The sequence below is a fragment of the Trichomycterus rosablanca genome, chromosome 18 (assembly GCF_030014385.1).
Source record: "Trichomycterus rosablanca isolate fTriRos1 chromosome 18, fTriRos1.hap1, whole genome shotgun sequence".
NCBI classification, from domain to species: Eukaryota; Metazoa; Chordata; class Actinopteri; order Siluriformes; family Trichomycteridae; genus Trichomycterus; species Trichomycterus rosablanca.
The window spans coordinates 13,332,138-13,348,578 of record NC_086005.1 but is presented as its reverse complement, the minus strand read 5'-3'; the positions used below and the strand labels follow the sequence as shown (position 1 = coordinate 13,348,578).

Genomic DNA, 16,441 nt, shown 5'->3' with positions numbered 1-16,441 from the left:
TTATAATGAAGTACCAAAAGATAATAAAATGTATCTGTGTTTGCCAAGCAGCTAAAATTAGGCTGTGTCTGGATTTTTCCGAAAAACGATTCAAAACATGCATCAAACTTTAAACAAGAATGAACAGATGAATGCAAACATATGCTTTTGCCATTCCAACCCCCTGAACTACTATTAAACTGTATAGTAGAAGACTCTGTGCTGTTACTTTGGGTGCGGGGGCAGTACAAATGTACAAAATGGAAGCATTGCAATTCACATCTATTATTATCTATAATTACAGGTTAGCTTCTGTACATATTTTAGTGCAAGCTTTAGCTAATTAACCACAAAAGCCTTTTTCCAACCAATCTTTAAGTTGTAAATCTTACATGTTGATAATTATGAAGCTGACCAAACCACTAACACTACTAATAGTAATAGATTTTACCACTGCAGAAAAGCCAGAATCACAGTCATGTTTTTATTCTAAGCAGTAATTATTCTGGACCTCTCATGGGGAAAAGTTAGGCTGGGTTTTCTGGGCAGGCTGACATCACTGAAATTAGATTTTATCCTGTAAATTGTGCAGTGGAAAAATATCCACAGTGTGTCCACACCCTTAGATTTAAAAGATTCAAGCCAACTTCATCCATTCAAAAGTCACAGTGTCTGGTTTTCACCAGACATAGTACTTTCTTACTGTTATGCCCAAAGAGTTCACTTTTCATCCCAACAGGCCAGAAAATCTTTCCTCATGTTGCCAGTGTCCTTTATTTATTGTCATATACAGATTTGCTCAGCCAGAACCTTCAGGGCATGTTACAAAAGTGACTAAACTTGAATCTATTCAAGAGTTTTGCATATTTCTAGTTGTCATGCAGATAAAAGTTCATGCAGCCTATTAATGTCATAAAAGATTTAGCCAAATTCTACTCTGCCAAGGCAAAAGAATCAAATACATACACATGCACAGTAGAGAGATTGTTATCCTCAACTGCAACAGCAGTGATGATAAGACAGCAGACACAGAGGATGTGAATCAGCTTGCAGACTGGTGCACAGTCAACAATCTTTTTTCTTTATGTTGACAAAACAAGAGAGATAATTGTTGATTTCAGGAAAAGTCACAGTAAACACTTCTGCTGCACATCAACAGCTTCGACATGGAGATCATGAAGCACACGAAATTCCCTGGAGCGAAAATCATGGAGGATTTTACCTAGAAGTCAGCACCACCCATGCAGTCAAGAACAAGAAGGCCCAGCAGAGTCTTCACTGTTTGAGGGAACTAAGGAAAACACATCTACCTGCTCTCATCTCTACCACGTTCTACAGAAGGGACACGGACACCATCCTGACCACCGGCATGACTATCTGGGTCAGGAACTGCAAAGTTTCTAAACCAGATATCTGTGTTTATTGTCTATGTTTTCTGTGTGTACATAATTATATGTTGCACCATGGTTCTTGAAGAACAACATTTGCCTCATTGTATACTTGTACAAACCCCATTTCCAGAAAAGTTAAGACTACAAACTGTAATTTGTTAAAGGTGTAAAGAAAACATTTTAGTGTGAGTTTAGGGCGAGTTCTCCGGGGCGGAAGTTATCTGAAATAGACCAAAAGACAGTGGAAATGTGTTTTGTGGTCAGATGAGTCCACATTTAAAAAATAAAATATTAGATTCTATGTGCCAAAGATAAAAAAGACAATTAACACTGTTACAAAAAGTGCAAAAACCCAGCTTCCGTGATGGCCCGGGGGTGCATGAGTGCCCACGGCATGAGTGATCTGCATAATTCAATGCCTGTTTCAGCAGGACAATGACAGGCCTCATTCTGCACTAGTTGCAACAGTGTGGCTTCGTAGACATAGACTGCAGACCATAACTGTCTCCTATTACAAACATGGCAACCACAGACTGTTCATCAGCTTGTCTTGTATACTGTATATGGCCAAAAATTCCACTTGCAAAATTGCAACAATTAGTATCTCCAATTCCCAAATGATTAAAAAGTATAATAACAAAAAAGCTAATGTAACCTAGTAGTAAACATACTTTTGTTTCAGCTTTTTTGAGTGTTACAGGCATCAATTTCTAAATTTGTTTATATTTAATTAAAAAATAGGTTCATTATTGAAAACACTGAAAACCTTTTTATCCCTTTGTCTGTTAAAGGTTTAGATGAATTAACAAATTAAAGATTTCAGTTTTTATTGCATTTTTAAAAAGTGACCCAACTTTTCTGGAAATAGGGTTTGTATATAGATATGATGACAATAAACCTTCATAACTTAAGCAACAAAAAAAGCAAAGTACGTAAACACTAACATGAAATAGGATTAGTTTCAACTTTATTTATTACATTACAGGAATGCACATTAGTATAAACTATTCGTTTTTATAAAATAAAAAAGTTAAATACAAAAGTTACACAGAAATGACAACATGCCAGTGTTGGCATCACAATGGGGAGGACTGGTATTAGCCAACAATTGTGCAGTGGTTAGTGGTTTAACATTCACAGAGCCCAGTGCTTTGGCTTCCATTACACAGCTGAGCGTCTCCCCCTGCTAGTCTGTTCCAGCTCCATTTCAAGTGCTTTTGGGCAGAAAAAACAAGAGGCCGTTTGTTCCATCTGCAGAACAAGAACAGAACCACCACAGCTTATTAGAATCTGCCTTTATCGTTTTTTTACCACCACTGACCCTATTCACAATTGGTCTCTTCCTGAGTGTTTTATCTAGATCACATCCTGATTAGATTTTAACTGCATATACATTTACACTTTATATGTGTGTCTCTGGTTAGCCAACAGAATTTAAACACTAAATCCTGTTTAAGATGCAAATCAGCTCAGAACACTGGGCCATCCACATCAAAAGCTACAACTGTACATGGAGTTGAGTTAAGGTTTACGGTAAGAGAACTGTTCCACATGTTTAACACATGAGCGACTGATTACATGTCCTCAGTCCTGGTTGTACTGGCCATGAAGGGAGGAATATTGGACAGACTGAGGCATTTTAACTTGTCTTAAACCTTTTCTTGAAGTGGTTTAATCTAACAGATTTAAATCTTGTTTAAATGTATCTGTAGTGCATTGACACATTGTATACTATCCTGATAAATAAGACATAAAAAACCTAGTTTAAAATAGTTCACTGATATTGTCAATGCTGGTCACTTCTATACAGTTCATATACAGTAAAAGAAAATATATCATTTGCTAATTCGGAGTGATATTTTGGTTAATTCATTAGTATAAAAACGACTATGGATAGTTGGACTTTACAACATTTACAAGATTTAAGGAGAAAAGTGTGCAGAAAATCTCTTTATAGGCCTGGTCACACAAAAAACTTGCCATTGCCAACTATCTGCTTAGTGAGCATAGACAGTAGGGGAATGGGAGATTTAAGCTGGAAATTGTCTAAGCCAAATATTAGCTTTAATAGCACCACAAAAACATTGTGCATCGTGATGGCTCGGAGGTGCAGGAGTGCCCACGGCATGAGTGATCTGCATAATTCAATGTCTGTTTCAGCAGGACAATGACAGTTGCACTAGTTGCACAGTGTGGCTTTGTAGACATAAACCGTGTGTTCTTGAATGGCCTGTCTGCAGTCCGGAACTGTCTTCCAATAAAAACATGTCGACCACTGACTGTTCATCAGAGCAAGTCTTATTTACAGTAACAATGTCCAAAAATTTAACTTGCAAAATTGCAACAATTAGTATCTTCAATTCCCAAATGATTAAAAAGCATAATAAAAAGAAAAGCTATGCAACCCAGTGGTAAACATACTTTTGTACCAATTGTCTATACAGTGATGAGCCAATTATTAGCTTTAATGGCACCACTAAAAATCCAGCCCATTGCTCTTGGCTAAGAATATAGTGCACTAAAACTTGTAGTTTAAGTAGTTAAAGATCATACGAAACTTTGCAAAAGCACAGCAAAGCTTACCAGTGATTAACTTCAGCATCGTCAAACTGCCCCGACACTTGAAGAGCACCTGAATCCGCATTTGACCCATCTGTGACAAGAGACATCCTGATAACATAAACAGCTTATAACTGAGCCTTGAGGAACAGTAATTTTTACCCAATGGTGTAAATACTGTGGTCAGAAAGGGGGAATTAAAAACCTTGCCAATGGAAAAAAGCCCAGAGTTCAATCTGAAGACTATGGCTTTACTAGGGTGGTCGAGAGAACTACAGTTTTTTTTTAAAGTAGAGTCCATATGACACATTCCTCCAAAAACAATAAAAACATTTTCCTCACAGTTTGGTAAGTGACGGCAGACCAAGTTCTATTGAAGTCTAAATATGGGAACCACAAAGTTAAAGAGTAAGCAAACCAAAGCTTAGACTAATCACTACATAGGTGTAGGAAAACCTGATGCTTTGGTCTGTCCTGTTAGATTAAAAACAATTAACTACAAACTGTGCAGGGCTTCATTTAGGGGTGTCACAGACATTTGTAAGGGTACACAGACATCTGTGCTACCTGCAACACCCTACGCTACATACAGTGCCTTGCAAAAGTATTCAGCCCCCTTGAACTTTTCAACCTTTTGCCACATTTCAGGCTTTAAACATAAAGATATGAAATTGTAATTTTTTGTGAAGAATCAACAACAAGCGGGACACAATCGTGAAGTGGAACGAAATTTATTGGATATTTTAAACTTTTTTTAGAAATAAAAAACTGAAAAGTGGGGCGTGCAATATTATTCAGCCCCCTTGCGTTAATACTTTGTAGCGCCACCTTTTGCTGCGATTACAGCTGCAAGTCGCTTGGGGTATGTCTCTATTAGTTTTGCACATCGAGATACTGAAATTTTTGCCCATTCTTCCTTGCAAAACAGTTCGAGCTCAGTGAGGTTGGATGGAGAGCGTTTGTGAACAGCAGTTTTCAGCTCTTTCCACAGATTCTCGATGGGATTCAGGTCTGGACTTTGACTTGGCCATTTTAACACCTGGATAAGTTTATTTGTGAACCATTCCATTGTAGATTTTGCTTTATGTTTTAGATCATTGTCTTGTTGGAAGATAAATCTCCGTCCCAGTCTCAGGTCTTTTGCAGACTGCAACAGGTTTTCTTCCAGAATGGTCCTGTATTTGGCTCCATCCATCTTCCCATCAATTTTAACCATCTTCCCTGTCCCTGCTGAAGAAAAGCAGGCCCAAACCATGATGCTGCCACCACCATGTTTGACAGTGGGGATGGTGTGTTCAGGGTGATGAGCTGTGTTGCTTTTATGCCAAACATAACGTTTTGCGTTGTGGCCAAAAAGTTCGATTTTGGTTTCATCTGACCAGAGCACCTTCTTCCACATGTTTGGTGTGTCTCCCAGGTGACTTTTTATAGATATCTTTGAGAAATGGCTTTCTTCTTGCCACTCTTCCATAAAGGCCAGATTTGTGCAGTGTACGACTGATTGTTGTCCTATGGACAGATTCTCCCACCTCAGCTGTAGATCTCTGCAGTTCATTCAGAGTGATCATGGGCCTCTTGGCTGCATCTCTGATCAGTCTTCTCCTTGTTTGAGCTGAAAGTTTAGAGGGACGGCCGGGTCTTGGTAGATTTGCAGTGGTCTGATACTCCCTTCATTTCAATATGATCGCTTGCACAGTGCTCCTTGAGATGTTTAAAGCTTGGGAAATCTTTTTGTATCCAAATTCGGCTTTAAACTTCTCCACAACAGTATCTCGGACCTGCCTGGTGTGTTCCTTGGTCTTCATGATGCTCTCTGCGCTTTAAACAGAACTCTGAGACTATCACAGAGCAGGTGCATTTATACGGAGACTTGATTACACACAGGTGGATTCTATTTATCACCATCAGTCATTTAGGTCAACATTGGATCATTCAGAGATCCTCACTGAACTTCTGGAGTGAGTTTGCTGCACTGAAAGTAAAGGGGCTGAATAATATTGCACGCCCCACTTTTCAGGTTTTTATTTCTAAAAAAAGTTTAAAATATCCAATAAATTTCGTTCCACTTCACAATTGTGTCGCACTTGTTATTGATTCTTCACAAAAAATTACAATTTCATATCTTTATGTTTAAAGCCTGAAATGTGGCAAAAGGTTGAAAAGTTCAAGGGGGCTGAATACTTTTGCAAGGCACTGTATATCAGAATATGTTTTTTACTTCACTTATTTTACTCAGTACCATGTACTGGCCAACACTCCACGTGTCTCTAGTCCCGTCCCCCTCAACTCCTTTAGATGTTTACAGGGCGCTCAGGTGGCGCAGCGGTAAAATACGCTAGCTGGGTTTTTGAATACATCGTATCGAATCTCAGCTCTGCCATACGGCTGGGCTGGGCGGCTGCATAAACAATGGTTGGCTGTTGTTCGTAGGGTTAGGGGCAAGTCGGATCATGGGTCCTCATAACTGGTGCAATTACGACCCCTGCTGGCTAATTGATGGCACTTGCACAGGGCTGAGGAATAATACTGATCAGGGTATGGCTCTCCGTGCACAGTGCTGATCGGCATATATGAACTCGACTTGTGCAGGTAAAAAATGCAGTCTGTACTGAGCATGTGTCGGAGGGGGCGTGTGTCAGTTGAGAAGCGTCCTCAGTCAGCGGTGGAGGGTTAAATCAGTGGAGGATGCAATCAGGGTAATTGGACACGACTAGATTAGGGGAGAAAATTGGGGGGAAAAGGTTGGAAAAACAGAAAAAAAAAAGATTTGAAATGTTTACTGTATTTATTGTAGGCCTTTTGTATTTATTGTACTGTTTGTTTTTTTTATCTGCACTGTTATATTGTATTGATTTGCACTCATGTTGTGTTGCACCCTGGTCCTAAATGTTGTTTTGTTTTAGTATGTACTTGTATATAGCTGAAATGACAAAACAGCAGCCCTTACAAAAATGAAATTCAGACACTTTAAATGTAAAGTTGATATATGTACTGAAAATATATTAAAAACAAAGACAGCTAAATACTTATTTTCCACCATTGTAGTCACTTATCACATTGCACTATTAGACTTTTAATAATTAAACATTTCTTACTGGTAAAAAAATCAATTGAACACTTTTAAAATAGGACTACTCTCCCCATCACTTCTGATTTCCTTGCTGTAATAGTGTAATGAAAATGCAAATTACTATCTATTGCAGGTGGTACGTCATCAGTCCTGACTCCAGCCATGCAGCTCTGTTGGGCAGAGGACTGAGCCAGCATTCCCTCCAACCGCTCCAGTGTGGCCTGACCTTCCACTGTTAGCTGGGACATGCCCTCCTCAAACGAGTAGTATGTGGGCAGATCGATCTGGCCTTGTTCTGTGTGCAGGTTATAAACAAAGATGAGTTAGGCAAGTTTCTTTGCGGTTCTCTGTACGTCAGCTCTTTCAGAAACACATAACTCAACGTCTTACCCGCCTCCTCGACGTCGTACTCGTCCCCGTCAAAATCTGAGTCAGAGTCATCCGGATCTGGATGCAGGGCTTGGCATTCAGACATGGCTGAGAACATCTGCTCTACTACAGTTCCGATGACATGAGGATCAATACAAATAATTTATTTAGAGCATATTAAAGAGCTTGATTTTAAAGCAGTAAGCAATATTTGACAGAGCAATTACTCACAAGAAGCTTTATTGCCTGGAACAAAGCGGATCTCAGTAAAAACACTTGCATCATCATCATCATCATCACTATCATCATCATCAGCAGCAGCCTCATCATTGTCACTGCTGCCATCTGCTTCATCCTTGGCTTTCTTTATGTTACCTTTGGAATCTTCTTTAGAAACAATGTAGTCCATCATGAGAGTTATTCATTAATTTCTGTACATTAAAGTTGTAATATGATGGGTTACGACTTCAAGAGTCTCTCAAGAGTATACTCAAAAGCTTTTCAAAGGCACCCATTATATCCTAAAACAAAATTCTAAAAGCTTAAAGTATTTCTGACTTATTACAATAGTAAATGGTTAGTTGCTGTCCATCAAACAAGGGTGTGTGGTACCGAAAGATGAACGACACACATGGCTACAATTATCAACAGGCAAAAAATAAAAGCACCCACTGTGATAGACAAAGTACTTTATGTAAAATTCAGAGAACTGACACACATTAAAACGAACAGTAATTTAACACAAAATGAATGGCATAAATTGCCCACCTAAAACAATTCATTAATATAATTTGCAACTGACCTGCCTCTATCCACCATTATGTCAATCAACCACGCTCTAATATATGCAGGCTTAGTGCTGTAGTGAAGCGAAGCAAGATACAGTTACCAAGATGGACGGTGAAGGAAAGATGGGAATTAAATCTGAGCAAATCCCACATTTAAGATGCTTTTAAGGCTGCTAAATCTGCCACAGTTACATGCCCCTTCACATTTTGTTTTTCTTTTTTGATGTAATAAGTTACATCTATCACTAGGTGGTCATTGAGAGTTGTCACAACACAGAAAGTAACAGGGTTATTTAATTAGGAAAAATACAGTTGCTGTTATGCAGTTTCATTGTGCACTTGCAGACTTAACACTTATGCAGAGACTTAAAAGAAAACAAACTTAAGATGAAATGGTGGAATTCTTTACTTCAGTAAAAGGGAACTGTGGTACTGGTTCAACCTAAATCTCCTGATACTTCAGACACATTGATTTTTTTATCTTGGTTCTTCAGTGCAAGTCAATACCTTCGACATTCCTACTTTACACAGTTCTCACTACAGTAAGTTTAAGAGGGAAAAACTTGTCTACACTGATCAGCCATAACATTAAAACTACCTCCTTGTTTCTACACTCACTGTTCATTTTATCAGCTCCACTTACCATATAGAAGCACTTTGTTCTACAATTTCTGACTGTTGTCCATCTGTTTTTCTACATACTTTTTTTAGCCTGCTTTCACCCTGTTCTTCAATGGTCAGGACCCCCACAGGACCACCACAAAGCAGGTATTATTTAGGTGGTGGATCATTCTCAGCACTGCAGTGACACTGACATGGTGGTGGTGTGTTAGTGTGTGTTGTGTGTGTATGAGTGGATCAGACACAGCAGCGCTGCTGGAGTTTTTAAATACCGTGTCCACTCACTGTCCACTCTATGAGACACTCCTACCTAGTTGGTCCTACCTAGTCAGAGACGATCACTCATCTATTGCTGCTGTTTGAGTTGGTCATCTTCTAGACCCTCATCAGTGGTCACAGGACGCTGCCCATGGGGCGCTGTTGGCTGGAAATTTTTGGTTGGTGGACTATTCTCAGTCCAGCAGTGACAGTGAGGTGTTTAAAAACTCCAGCAGCGCTGCTGTGTCTGATCCACTCATACCAGCACAACACACACTAACACACCACCACCATGAAAGTGTCACTGCAGTGCTGAGAATGATCCACCACCCAAATAATACCTACTCTGTAGTGGTCCTGGAAGAGTCCTGACCATTGAAGAACAGAATGAAAGCGGGCTAACAAAGCATGCAGAGAAACAGATGGACTACAGTCAGTAATTGTAGAACTACAAAGTGCTTCTATATGGTAAGTGGAGCTGATAAAGTGGACAGTGAGTGTAGAAACAAGGAGGTGGTCATAATGTTATGGCTGATCGGTGTATGTCTTCACTGACTAATCACATTTGGACACTTGTTGTTCAAAATGAATTTTTATAAATGCCCTTTCTGAAGTGTCTACATCCTAAAAATGTTTAAAAGCTTATTTAGAAAGTGAAATAAATCAGACTTAAATGTAGGTTTTTAAAGTATAATGCTAGTTTTGTTTGAAAAGCACTTGCCTAATTACTTTTTTGTCAAGAACTGAGCATAACCCATACATGGATAAGAAGCCCACTTCCTAAAAAATGCTTTTCTCAGGAACTCCACAAGTACAAAGAATGGAAACACTTAGATCTCCTTTGAGGCTGGTAAACACTGCCAAGAAATCGTTTGCCAAGTTTTGTCCTATATGAAAAGAGGCTTTTTAAATACTAGCTGTTCAAAAAAGAGCAAGGTGACAGATGGCTTTGCCTGCTAAACCATACAAAGGTTTTGGGGCTTGTCCAAAATCTGCCAAACTGAAAGTTAAACATGAGGTAGACAAACCACTTGAGGCCACACACAGAGACTTGCTTACACATTTCTCAAATGAAAAGCATAATATTATATGACCATGCTAGCAAACCTAGTATTAAAGTCATTTTGCAGACAACAGTGTTAAATAAATAAAGTAAAAATAAATAAAGAAAACTGAAATAAAGAAACCTCCTTTGTATCTATGATCTGTATAAAAAGAGCAGATCCCTACATTTTACCTTGATGTTTAGAGTTGACCTGCAGATATAGATGTTCAGCAGGGTAAGAACTCAGGTCTCGAGAGATGGCATGGAGGGTGATGGAGGGATAATCCAGAGAAAATCCCACTCCTGATCCATCAAACCATGATACAAGACTGACGTGAGAACAACAAAATTTAGTCAAAAACTAAACTCTAAATTCCTTAACTCTTGTTTGATAACCTGACATTGCATATGTCATATTAATATACAGTGGTACCTTGTAACTCAACGTCCCCTAAACTCAAAATCTTTGAAACTCAACGCCCTGCGTTGAGAAATTTGTACCCTTAAACTCAACGTTTTCTTTAAACTCAATATGTGTGCGACTGCTGCTTTGCTCAGTGCTTGGCTTAAGCGGTGCTGTAAAACGTCATGCAAACATGAGACAAATCTGCATTTGTGTGGAATAACCGTCAAATTTACTTTGAAAGCTCCACATGTATCTGTGTTTATCTGGATTTTCCTCCTGTTTCACTTTTAAACTTGTGTTACAGTCAGGGTTCTGAGAAACTGTAAGAATCAGCTTTTCCAAGAAAGTTAAAACAATAATGTAACTTAATGTATTAAAAGAACAACATAGAAACCTATCTTAATTATTACTGCTTATTTGTTCACTCCATTTATTTAGAAGCATAAGAAAACAATAAAGACATAAAGGTAAAGTGCAGGTTTTATTGTATTTTCGATTAATTTTTAACTGTTTTTAAATTGTATTTCAGTGTTTTTTAAATTATACTCTTGTTATTGTCAGTGTCAAAAACAATCCCATTATTTTACATTAGCCTAAAATATATGCAGTTCCCCACGGGACCATGAAACGCATTAACAGCTTTCCCATACATCCTTATGGGAAAAAAATACCTTAAAACTCAATGTCTTTTAAACTCAACGCCACTCCCAGAACCATCTGTGAAATCTTGTTTGGTGTACCAGTCTGGGGAAGATTTTAAGGTGCCAAAAGCTTCCCATTTGAGGAACTGGTTGCACTGACAGGGATGTTTAGGGTGTTCGCTTTGGCGCTGGTGCTTCATGTTCACCATATTGGCAACTGGCTGTGTGGAATATTTTTATTAATAAAATGAGGTGCAATTTGCACAAGTCCATTAAAATCATTTCCAGCGTTAATGACTAATACTTGATTTCTTTTGATGTAAACCTTACCCATAATTTTTTTAATGGTGACTAAAGGGCCTATTTTGCCATATGACACCAACACCTATACTCCAAGGTATGCCACTATGCTGCTCACCATTTTAAAATTTTTAAATACTACTTGTCATATTTTTTGTAAATTTTTAAACAGCCTGTATTAAACTGCCACTCACAAAATAAATAAATAATAAATAATATGTGTAATGTTATTGCAAGCAGTTTATTTTTGTTTTCAAATCTTGAGCTTTCTTAGGTGAATTATGTGAATTTTGAATAAATCAAAAAACACAGGTATTGCAGCAAACTACAGTATTAGAAAAAATACATATGTTAATTAACAGCTTACAAGTATTTAATGAATTTAAAATAAATCTTAAATAAATTTTATTAAAAAGGGTATGTTGCACACAACCCAAAGCATAACAGACCCCCAAGTTTTGTTTTAATATATTCATTCACAGCACTTGTTTTCAAAATACCTCTGGTTTATCTAAAAGCTGGTGACTGGTGACTTCAATGCAAATCATAATTGTGAAAGCAATGCTGTATAGTAGTGAACCACCATTCTTTCTGCAGATCCTATGTAGTTATTTTTGGACAAAATCCAAACAGTTCTATCTAAGAGGTTTTTCAGTTCTTGCCCTAACCCTTACTGCCTCCTAAATGCACTTTCAATGAAAATTGCAGGATGGAATCACTCTGGCATGTTTATAGACTTTCTTGCTTTGTAAGCATCCATTAGCTTTATGTTTAGACCCTCAGTTGGCTGCTAAGAGGAGCTTATGGTTTCTGAATGTCAAGGTTTAATGGTTTAATGAATGTACTAGGCTTTGGAATTGTTAAAAAGTTACACAATTAAAAAACAATCAACATATAAAGAACATTTGCATATAACTATATGTCTTACAAAAACTTGAAGAATTACTAATTGCAGCTTTAAGCTTGAATTATATATAGTGGTGCACATCTAATAAATAAATGATCATGCTTTACCTTTCTGCAACACAAAGCGTTCCTGAACCGAGTCTCTTTCCATCCAGCACAGCAGTAATGTCTAACTCCTCATGTTTTACTCCTTCTGCTGGAGGAGAAACGCTGTGCACCACCACCATTCTGCCAAACACAGCAAACAGCTCCCAATCGATACAAAGTGCTTTTAATCCTGATGCTGTTCCAACAATTCCGACAAGCCAAATCCAGCTGTAGAGATCAGATGCTGAGCTGTGCTGTGTTACTGAGAGAGATCAGATGCTGAGCTGTGCTGTTACTGAGAGAGATCAGGTGGTTGGTAGGAGGAGGATCATACTTCAGTTCCTTCTCATCTGATTTGGTCTCATAAAGCAGCGCCCCGAGGGGCGGGAATTAAATACATCCGGCTGTAAAATATTCTTCTTTATTTCATTTTATTTGTAGCACATAAGCTAGAAATGTATGTTTGTTATTGTTTAATTTAAACATGCTGGATTTGTGTGTGTGTGTGTGTGTGTGTGTGTGTGTGTGTGTGTGTGCAGTGCTGCATCCATAACGTTTAAAACCTCTCACGTGATTTTGATGATTTGCATAACAAATCTGTAGACCAATAAAACAGAAAATAAAATAAAAGCAAATTTAAACTGAAATTTTATATAACAAAGACACATGATAAATAAATCTCGAAAGTAGGGCCATTTTAAAGAAAAATATTGTTGTAAGTTTCGATTTCGAGAATAAAGTCGTATGAATTTTGCTTTTGAGATTAAAGTCGAAATAATTACGAGATTAAAGTCAAAATAATTACGAGATTAAAGTCGAAATGATTACGAGATTAAAGTCGAAATGATTACGAGATTAAAGTCGAAATAATTACGAGATTAAAGTCAAAATGATTACGAGATTAAAGTCGAAATAATTACGAGATTCATTTTTTTTTTTCATCATTTCCGCCTGTGGTCCCGTCTGGGACATAGGCCGCCGACAAGCTCTCTCCAGGCATCACGATTCCGGGCGAGTCTCTCCAGCTGTCCCCACGTCTTGCCCATCTGCTTGGCGTCTGCATCCAGGTCTCGGCGCCAGGTATTTCTAGGCCGTCCTCTCTTCCTCTTCCCTTGGGGGTTCCAGGTGAGGGATTGTTTGGTGATGTTGGATGTAGGTTTGCAGAGGGTGTGGCCAATCCATCGCCAGCGTCTCTGAAGGATGTCTTGGTCAACAGGCTGCTGCTTTGTTCGTTGCCACAGTTCTACATTGCTGATCTTATCGGGCCAGCGGATCTTTATGATCTTCCTGAGGCAGGTGTTAATAAAGACCTGGATTTTCTTCATGGTGGTGACGGTGGTTCTCCAGGTCTCTGCTCCGTAGAGTAATACTGGCTTTACTATGGTGTTGAAGAGCCTGATCTTGGTGGTGGTGCTGATCTCGCTGGATCCCCAGATGTTCTTCAGCTGATGGAAGGCTGTTCGTGCTTTACCGATGCGGGTTCTGACATCTGCATCTGTTCCTCCATGGCTGTCCAGGATGCTGCCGAGATAGGTGAAACTATCCACCCCTTCCAGCGCCTCACCCTGGACTGCGATGGGTGTCTCGTTAGATGCATTTGTCTTGAACACCTTGCTCTTCCCTCTGTTGATACTAAGGCCCAGTCTAGCTGAGTTGTCCACAACGATGCTGGTCTTTTCCTGCATCTGTTGTTGGGTATGGGAGAGGAGAGCCAGGTCATCGGCAAAGTCGAGATCGTCCAACTGCTTCCAAAGTGTCCACTGAATGCCGTTACGCTTCTGGTCTGTAGATGTCTTCATGATCCAGTCTATGGCCAGCAGAAACAGGAAGGGTGAGAGTAAGCAGCCTTGCCTCACTCCGGTTCTTACTTCGAAGGCGTTGGTGAGCTGTCTGCCATGCACTATTCTGCAGGTCATTCCTTCATATGACTTCCTGATGATGTTGGTAATCTTCTCTGGCACTCCGTAGTGTCTCAGTAGTCTCCAGAGGGTCTGCCTATCAACGCTGTCAAACGCCTTCTCGTAGTCGATGAAGTTGACGTAGAGAGGCGAGTTCCATTCCAGGGACTGCTCCAGAATGATGCGCAGGGTTGCGATCTGGTCCGTGCACGATCTTCCCTTACGGAAACCAGCTTGTTGGTCACGAAGCTGCGGGTCAACAGCGTCTTCCATTCTGTTAAGCAGGATGCGGTTAAACACCTTCCCTGGGATGGACAACAGCGTTATCCCTCGGTAATTGGAGCAAGAACTGAGGTCACCTTTCTTGGGGAGTTTAATGAGGTAGCCTTCTTTCCACTCAGTTGGTTCTTCTTCATCTTCCCAGATTTTGCAGAAGAGTGGGTGGAGGAGCTCCACACTGGTCTCGACATCCGCCTTTAGCGCTTCTGCCGGGATGCTGTCAGGTCCTGCAGACTTGCCGTTCTTCAATTGCTTGATGGCGCTTCGGATCTCTTCCTTCGTGGGTGCACAGCACCTGATTGGTAGGTCGCTTTCGGCTGGCGGTATCTCCGGTGGGTTTGCAGGAGCTGGCCTGTTGAGTAACTCCTGAAAGTGCTCGATCCACCTCTTCTTCTGTCCTTCTTCGTCTGCTATTGCCTCTCCATTCTTGTTCTTTACTGGCCTCTCTGGCTTGGCAAACTTTCCAGATAGTTTCCTGATGATGGAATACAGGTCCTTGGTGCTATTCTGATGCACTGCTTCTTCTGCTTCTATTGCCAGTGACTCTATGTAGCTCCGCTTGTCTACTCTGATGCTTTGCTTGACAATTCTATTAGCTTCTGTATATTCTTCTTGTGCTTTTACTTTTGTTGCTCTTGTTCTGCTGTTGTTCACCATTGCTTTCTTTTCTCTTCTTTCTTCTATCTTCTGTAGCGTCTCTGCTGAGATCCATTCCTTGTGTGTGTAAGATTTGAAGCCCAGAACTTCTTGGCATGTTGCAGTCACCGCTTCTTTCACTTTCTGCCACTTCTGTTCTATCTAATTACGAGATTAAAGTCAAAATAATTACAAGATTAAAGACGAAATAATTACGAGATTAAAGTCAAAATAATTACTAGATTACAGTCGAAATAATTACAAGATTAAAGTCGAAATGATTACAAGATTAAAGTCGAAATAATTACGAGATTAAAGTCGAAATGATTACGAGATTAAAGTCGAAATGATTACGAGATTAAAGTCGAAATAATTTTGAGATTAAAGTCGAAATAATTTTGAGATTAAAGTCGAAATAATTACGAGATTAAAGTCAAAATAATTACTAGATTACAGTCGAAATAATTACAAGATTAAAGTCGAAATGATTACAAGATTAAAGTCGAAATAATTTTGAGATTAAAGTCGAAATGATTACGAGATTAAAGTCGAAATGATTACGAGATTAAAGTCGAAATAATTTTGAGATTAAAGTCGAAATAATTTTGAGATTAAAGTTGAAATAATTACGAGATTAAAGTCGAAATGATTACGAGATTAAAGTCGAAATAATTATGAGATTAAAGTCGAAATAATTACAAGATTAAAGACGAAATAATTACGAGATTAAAGTCGAAATAATTACTAGATTACAGTCGAAATAATTACGAGATTAAAGTCGAAATGATTACGAGATTAAAGTCAAAATGATTACGAGATTAAAGTCGAAATGATTACGAGATTAAAGTCGAAATGATTACGAGATTAAAGTTGAAATGATTACGAGATTAAAGTCGAAATGATTACGAGATTAAAGTCAAAATGATTACGAGATTAAAGTCGAAATATTATGGCCATAGCAACCTTCTTGTGTTAAATGAGTGATGTTTATGACTTGGTAAGGTTATACTTTCGTATCAGTTTCACAAATAAAGAAATCCCCCGATTTCCTGCCACATCAGCACCAGTTTGTTATTGGCATAAGGACGCTGAAACGGCTTTGCAATTAATCTGCGTCATCGCCAATACTTCAACCAGGCCTTATGGCATGGACTCGTACGATAAACTAAAGCCGTATGGCATCGCTATGAATGGTTGCATTGAAGGGT

At 38.9% G+C, this 16,441-nt stretch overlaps 1 protein-coding gene across 3 annotated transcripts; it reads right to left on the bottom strand.

Annotated features, from left to right (window-relative positions):
- Positions 1 to 2,320: 2,320 nt before the first annotated feature.
- LOC134332476 (methylosome subunit pICln-like) lies at positions 2,321 to 12,705 on the bottom strand. Of its 3 annotated transcripts, XM_063014138.1 has the most exons (7): positions 12,442 to 12,705; positions 10,273 to 10,409; positions 7,600 to 7,755; positions 7,390 to 7,494; positions 7,121 to 7,294; positions 3,954 to 4,023; positions 2,321 to 2,621 (listed from the first exon to the last, which is right to left on the bottom strand). In XM_063014138.1, coding segments are annotated over exons 1-7 (762 nt in total). In that variant the 5' UTR covers positions 12,561 to 12,705; the 3' UTR covers positions 2,321 to 2,620. The 3 variants fall into 3 exon arrangements, with proteins under 3 accessions (XP_062870208.1, XP_062870207.1, XP_062870209.1); XM_063014137.1 differs by lacking the exon at positions 2,321 to 2,621 and having other exon boundaries at positions 3,950 to 4,023; XM_063014139.1 differs by lacking the exon at positions 2,321 to 2,621 and having other exon boundaries at positions 3,950 to 4,023; positions 7,600 to 7,752.
- Positions 12,706 to 16,441: the final 3,736 nt, after the last annotated feature.

What these genes read in the sequence shown, in the direction of transcription:
- LOC134332476 (XM_063014137.1), bottom strand. Translation starts at nt 12,560, where the DNA reads ATGGTGGTGGTGCACAGCGTTTCTCCTCCAGCAGAAGGAGTAAAACAT. An exon ending in TCCAGGCAATAAAGCTTCTT is followed by an intron (nt 7,495 to 7,599) that starts GTGAGTAATTGC and finishes TCGGAACTGTAG; the next exon opens with TAGAGCAGATGTTCTCAGCC. An exon ending in GTACGACGTCGAGGAGGCGG is followed by an intron (nt 7,295 to 7,389) that starts GTAAGACGTTGA and finishes ACCTGCACACAG; the next exon opens with AACAAGGCCAGATCGATCTG.